The sequence below is a fragment of the Coregonus lavaretus genome, assembly GCF_964263955.1.
Source record: "Coregonus lavaretus genome assembly, chromosome: 40".
In the NCBI taxonomy this organism is placed as follows: Eukaryota; Metazoa; Chordata; class Actinopteri; order Salmoniformes; family Salmonidae; genus Coregonus; species Coregonus lavaretus.
Genome location: NC_140027.1, coordinates 5,169,745 through 5,177,002, shown reverse-complemented (window position 1 = coordinate 5,177,002; position 7,258 = coordinate 5,169,745). Strand labels below are relative to the sequence as shown.

The 7,258-nt window shown below is 43.2% G+C and overlaps 1 protein-coding gene across 1 annotated transcript in view; it reads right to left on the bottom strand.

Annotated features, from left to right (window-relative positions):
* Positions 1-7,046, bottom strand: part of LOC311113476 (protein AF-17-like) — a 19,699-nt gene extending 12,653 nt beyond the window's left edge. The window contains exons 1-8 of the mRNA XM_084156700.1: positions 6,779-7,046; positions 5,420-5,499; positions 3,599-3,653; positions 3,304-3,413; positions 914-1,017; positions 715-808; positions 224-343; positions 17-103 (exon numbers count right to left, since the gene is read on the bottom strand). Coding sequence (XP_084012826.1) covers positions 17-103; positions 224-343; positions 715-808; positions 914-1,017; positions 3,304-3,413; positions 3,599-3,653; positions 5,420-5,499; positions 6,779-6,887 — 759 coding nt within the window. The 5' untranslated portion in view covers positions 6,888-7,046. The remainder of the gene's footprint in view (positions 1-16; positions 104-223; positions 344-714; positions 809-913; positions 1,018-3,303; positions 3,414-3,598; positions 3,654-5,419; positions 5,500-6,778) is intronic.
* Positions 7,047-7,258: the final 212 nt, after the last annotated feature.

Sequence of the window (7,258 nt, the reverse complement as noted above, 5' to 3'; positions counted from 1 at the left end):
GTTGGCTAGGCTTTACCTTGTCCATGCTGCTGGACAGTGAGGACCCCAGACCATCAGATGACTTTTTATGCCGCTCCTTTTGCCTCATCTTGTCCTTGTGACTCTGAATGAAACCAAAGGGAGAGGCTGAGGATTTGAGCATTCATGCAAATACAGCAATACAAGCCACACAAAGCAATAGTCAAATGCACGTTCAGTATGTACACAATACACACACACTCACCTTCCTGGGCCTGTGGTGGTGGGAGCCGTGTTTGTCCTGGGAGGGGGAGGTGGAGCGCCCCCTAGAGTGGCCGAAGGAGCTGTGTTCTGTGTTCTCCCCACTGGAGCGCATCTTCTTCTGCTACAGGAACCCACAGTGGAGAGGCAGAGAATCACACTGCTGCCAACAGTAACAATCACAGGGGCAAGTACAGCTAGAGGGGCAATAGCTAGTGGGGCAATAGTTACAGCTACAGGGGCAACTAGGGGGCAGTAGCTAGAAGGGAAACTGTCACAGGGGATATTTCTCTACGCAGGCTTGAAAAGCTATGCCTCCTTGCCTTCCTCAATGCAGTATGTGAATGGAAGTTACAAATCCAACTGAAAAGTTGTAAGTCCTTTCCAAAGCCTTCTTATTACACAATATAACACATTTACACATTACATGCCATTTAAATAAATAAGAATTGGAGATCTCTGAAAACAGAGTCGAATAGATTGCCAGTCTCTTACCATCTTGCTGTAATGGTGCTTGCAGTAGCCACAGTACTTGACGTTGTCAGCCTCAGGGCCCTCCTCCTCACACAGCAGGCCAGCCATCTGAGCACTGCACAGGGTCAGACAGTCAGACAGACGGGAGAGGACACACACACGCACAGTCACACACACAGACACACACACACACACAGACACACACACACAGACCACTCACCAGGTGACGTGGAAGGCTTGTCGACAGCCCTGGCGGTTGCACGTCATGCAGGCTCCACAGGCAGCCTTGCTCTCTCGCCCGTGGTCTTCACAGATATAACACGTCTAAAGACAGAGGAGGAGAAGAAGAAAAATGGTGGAAAAGAAAGATGACTGACCAGAACATATCTCCTCTTATCAACATCAGATGTCAACCTGAAATCACACACAGATGTAAAGGGCAGACTTAGCTATGGAAAGTAAATCAGTCGTTCCACGAAATGAGTGGCTTTTGCGTTCCTTTGATATTTTAAGTAGAAATTGTGCACAAATATTGCATTTTAAAATCCTGTTATATTACTGTAAATGCCCTTTAATATAGACCACATGGAAAATTCAATACATCAGATTTTTTATATGAATAAAGACTTAGCAGTATGACATGTCCCTCTGTGCATCCTCCGTGACTTATATGAAGATTTTAACCCACTTAACCCCAACATTTCTCCAAGTTCGCCCTAGTTATTTGGTCGCTTTGACAGTCATTTCTGAAGATAATTATTTATTTAATGTTATTAGTGATTCATTTTAAGGTCAACCCTGTTACGTGAACTGAACTCTCGTTTTAATATGGGGAAAGTATTGCTTTTTTAAATGGAAAATTCAAGAGACATTGAACATCTAATAGTCAAATCATAGTTTAAAAGCAGGTAAACTGGTTCTACTCTTTTTGGCCATTTTCTGGCGTTTTGTGGTGGAAAACTGAGCGGGTCGAGCATAACACGTCAACCCTGTTACCCATAGATAGACAGACTATACATTTTTAGATAAAAATAAATAAATTGTGAAGCATGCATTCAATTGCCTCTCCCTGTCGCACACAACAAGCCTCCATTCCCCCTGTCACAAGGGGATTCCTGGCTGATTTTAGATGAAGTCATCAACCCTGTTACTTTATTTGGCACTTAATAGGCACTTACTATAGTAATTTTTTTATTTAACCTCTGGAGATGGGAAAACGTGTTTTTTATTAAGTTGAACATGTGCTCTTTATGACAGAATGATAAAATTAGGTGAAATAAAAAGTTACACTACTCAAAAAGTACCTAATTGGTGGAACGACCCAAATGGCACCCTATTCCCTATATAGTGCACTACTTTTGACCAGGGCCCCATAGGGATAAAAAGTAGTGCACTGTACTCTAGGCTCTGGTCAAAAGTAGTGCACCACATAGAGAATACGGTGCAATTTGGGACGCACTCTGTGTGATACTGTTCAACTGTATGAGCCTCACCAGCGCCCAGAGCCCAACCCTAGCCTGTCATTGATAGCAGCCTTTTATGAAACATTCTGCCCCCCTTCCTCTTCACATCTCGCTCCCCCACGGCTACTACCCAGACAGAGGGGGCTGGCTGTCTACGGGGGCACGAGAGGCCTAGCAACAGGTGCTGGACAAAGGAACAGCGGGCTCCTTCTCTTTCTTCTCCCTACATCTACCTCTCCTCTCCCCTTCTGAGCCATATGTATCGTGGGCCGAAGGGAAACAGAGAAACGGCATCTGAAGCTACTGTAAAGGAGAGAGTGTGGTGGGCTTATTGAGTCTTCACTCATTGTCTGCATCCCAAATGGCACCCTATACTCTGTGTAGTAAAGCTACTTTTGACCAGGGCCCATAGGGGATAGGGTACTGTTTGGGACACGGCCATTGTCCACTCAAACGCTCTCTAAGAATGCAGGGCAGCAAATCCGGATGAATGGCTCTGACAACCCAGACTAGAGAGGTGCAAGCCATTTACTATGGCTTCACCTGACACTGTAACATGAGACCACTACCAGACAAGCACTCACTATTGTACAGCAGCAAGCATCTTAGTAGCTTCCCATTGACTCTAATAGAAATGTAATCTAATCATATAAAAGCTTTCGTTCAAAAAATCTGTCTGATGGGCGTATGTTGAATATAGATTTTTCCACAATAGCGATCACTCAAGACCATTAGGCCTAAAAGCATGCAGACTGTGGTGGGATACATGGCACATGACCATCCAGATGCCAACTCTAAATGGGCTAACTTGCAGCGAGGACTTGAAAGAGAGGGCTTTGTAAAAACTCTGGAGGATCTCATGAAAGCTTTGCCTGTGCAAAAATATATTGTATACTAATGACTGCTTGCAGTCACATCATATGCTTCTGCAAATCACAGAATATGACAAAAATGTCCCCACGTGTTTGTGTGGAATATTCAAGATAGGCACATTGATGAACAACCATTTACTCTGGCTAAATAAACAATATATCAAATTTGATTAAATCTTTATAGGCCTATACAATGCATTTCAAATGACAGTCAGAACACCCTTCACAAAAGACAAACAAGGTTATCAAAAGTTGAAGTGAACAGTGAAGAATACCTTGATGTATCTGTCGTGGGGGACGTACTGCAGCACTATAGGCTCCATGGTGAGAACGTTGGCAAACTGCACCTCGGGAATATAGAGCGCACACACCACGTGGGCCCAGCCTGGAGAGAGAACAGCTCACATTAGTACACACACATACACACACATACGCACACCCTGACGTGCATTCACACACATTAACACTAATCATATATTTGTAAAACAAGGCAAAAGTGGAGGAAGGCGGGATTGATGGAAAGTGGAGGATGAAGGATAGAGGGAAGAAAGTGCGCGTTCAGTAGTTTACCTCCACTGTCTGTCCTCTTGAGGGCGCCATCTTTGTGAGGGCACAGCTCACATCTCTGATGAGAAATAAGAGCACACCTCACAATAACCAACTACGCACAGTAGCTTCAATAGCATACTGTACTATCAGAGTTATTACTACAACAGGCAGGGTTATGCTGTACATTGATAGAGATGAAGTACATTACATTGATTTTAATGAGTATATGGATAATATATTGATATATTGGACATACAGCACCAGTCAAAAGTTTGGACACACCTACTCGTTCCAAGGTTTTTCTTTATTTTTACTATTTTCTACATTGTAGAATAATAGTGAAGACATCAAAACTATTAGATAACACATATGGAATCATGTAGTAACCACAAGAGTGTTAAACAAATCAAAATATATTTTATATTTGAGATTCTTCAAAGTAGCAACCCTTTGCCTTGATGACAGCTTTGCACACTCTTGGCATTCTCTCAACCAGCTTCATGAGGTAGTCACCTGGAATGCATTTCAATTAACAGGTGTGCCTTGTTAAAAGTTAATTTGTGGAATTTCTTTCCTTCTTAATGTGTTTGAGCCAATCGGTTTTGTTGTGACAAGGTAGAGGTGGAATACAGAAGATTTGGTAAAAGACCAAGTCCATATTATGGCAAGGTCACCTCAAATAAGCAAAGAGAAACGATAGTCCATCATTACTTTAAGCCATGAAGGTCAGTCAATCCGGAACATTTCAAGAACTTTTAAAGTGCAGTCGCAAAAACCATCAAGTGCTATGATGAAACTGGCTCTCATGAGGACGCCACAAGAAAGGAAGACCCAGAGTTACCTCTGCTGCAGAGGATAAGTTCCTTAGAGTTAACTGCACCTCAGATTTCAGCCCAAATAAATGCTTCACAGACTTCAAGTAACAGACACATCTCAACATCAACTGTTCAGAGGAGACTGCGTGAATCAGGCCTTCATGGTCGAATTGCTGCAAAGAAACCACTACTAAAGGACACCAATAAGAAGAAGATATTTGCTTGGGCCAAGAAACATGAGCAATGGACATTAGACCGGTGGAAATCTGTCCTTTGGTCTGATGAGTCCAAATTTGAGATTTCTGGTTCCAACCACTGTGTCTTTGTGAGATGCAGAGTAGGTGAACGGATGATCTCTGCATGTGTGGTTCCCACCGTGAAGCATGGAGGAGGAGATGTGATGGTGTGGGGGTGCTTTGCTGGTGACACTGTCAGTGATTTATTTAGAACTCAAGACACACTTAACCAGCATTGCTACCACAGCATTCTGCAGCGATACGCCATCTCATCTGGTTTGCGCTTAGTGGGACTATCATTTGTTTTTCAACAGGACAATGACCCAACACACCTCCAGGCTGTGTAAGGGCTATTTGACCAAGAAGGAGAGTGATGGAGTGCTGCATCAGATGACCTTGCTTCCACAATCACCCGACCTCAACCCAATTGAGATGGTTTGGGATGAGTTGGACCGCAGAGTGAAGGAAAAGCAGCCAACAAGTGCTCAGCATATGTGGGAACTCCTTCAAGACTGTTGGAAAAGCGTTCCTCATGAAGCTGGTTGAGAGAAAGCCAAGAGTGTGCAAAGCTGTCATCAAGGCAAAGGGTGGCTACTTTGAAGAATCTAAAATCTTAAATATATTTTGATTTGTTTAACACTTTTTTGGTTACTACATGATTCCATATGTGTTATTTCATAGTTTTGATATCTTCACTTTTATTCTACAATGTAGAAAATAGTAAAAAATAAAGAAAAACCCTTGAATGAGTAGGTGTGTCCAAACGTCTGACTGGTGCTGTATATACTCACCACTCTTGCAGCTCTCTCCTGAGACTCACATTTTCGACAGAACCACGGTCCAGTGGGCACCTGGACGATGCCATAGCACGCTGTGACACACACACACACACACACACACACACACACACACACACACACATAAAGACACAAATACAGACACATCTTTAGTCTACCACTCAAATGAATGAGACACAAACAAAGGAACCAAAACCGATACATAACTTATTAGATATGTAACTAACTAACTTCTTGGTATACCTTCAACTTTTAATTATTATTATTTTTTTTTACTGTTGAGAGCAAGCATAGTAAGTAGCCTTGCACGAGCCTTGGCTTGTGAGAGACGGAACGACTCATAGGAGCAAGAGCTGTTTCTGTAGCTTGAAGCAGCTTGATGTACAAGTACACCCCCTGGACAGGATGCTAGTCTATCGCAGGGCTTTACCCCCAATCTATCTCCTTAATGCTGAGTGCCAAGCAGAGATGCAGCAGGTCCCATTTTTACAGTCTTTGGTATGACTCGACCGGGGATCAAACTCCCAACCTTATCAGGACAGACATTCTTACCACAAGGCCACTGAATTAAGAGAAGGCATAGTTAGGGAATAAAGTTAAGTGTGACAATGATTTATAGATTTCTTGTCACAGATATTCCCGAGATGATCCCAATATTGATAGGCTATTGATGTAGGGCACCTTTTTCAAAGAATGGTGGTGGTTTGAATGCAGCCATAGTGGTTTTACTTTGCAAGACATAGGCTGATTTATAATAATATGACATTAATAACAGTTTATAAACTCAGATTGTATTGTGTGTCGGCTACATACGATATTGTAATTGATGTTTCCTATAAATAAATACATAAAAGCCTTGGGTGATAAAAACAATAAATAAAAGCCTTGGGTGATATCCTGTGAAGGTGTGCACAACTCTTAAAGCCTTACAACTGTAAAGATGTACAAATTAAATCCTAATTATTGGCTCTTATTAAAATCAAAACTCATGGACATACAGGGGATACAAAGATGTCAACAAAGCATGTGGATACATAGTTGAGGAAACAATGCATCCGGAAGGCCCGATAGGCCAGCTAGTCTGCTGCTCCAGTAGTAGCAAATGCTTGCTAACTCTGCGTGACTTAGTATCGAATAATAGCCACGCTACCAAAACCGCAACAGTCGGCGCCATAAGGGCTTAATGTAATTGTAAATGTAAATGTCCCCTCTCTCGCGCTCGCACCACGTCAACGCGTGCTGAAGGAAAACACCCCCTCCCACATAAACACACAGACACGCGCGCACGTAGGCACGCACCACCCCATCCTTCCCCAATACCGTAATTACATTGTAATATAGCAAGCTAGTTACCCTGGTGCACAGCGACGCTGCACCCGTGCCCATCACAGTATACAAGAGGATTTTCAGCCCAGCCTCGCTCATCGGAACACACGCAGCAACCTCCAACCATTTCCCGCATACTGTTCCCATACGGTATTTTATACGGTTTTGCGACGACTTAATTCGCCAGGGTGTCAAGTAGGCCCTGACTTCAACGGTGTATCAAACATGGTAGTCGGTAGTCGTGCTACACTGCAACCAAGAATGAATTTCAGCGTGGGATTCGGGTACGGCGAGTTTTCCGTGATGTCTTCCCGTCCCCTGTAGAACCGATGCAGTGCGCATGCCCACATCTGCATGCAGACTAGTCTCACTGTGAAGGTGACAATATTTCCATCCCTTGAAGTTATGTCCTCAGCTCTCCATGCTCAATGACGATATATATGCACCCTTTCTACATTATAATGACAAAACAGCCCAATCTCTTGCTGTCGAAAATCAATAATGACA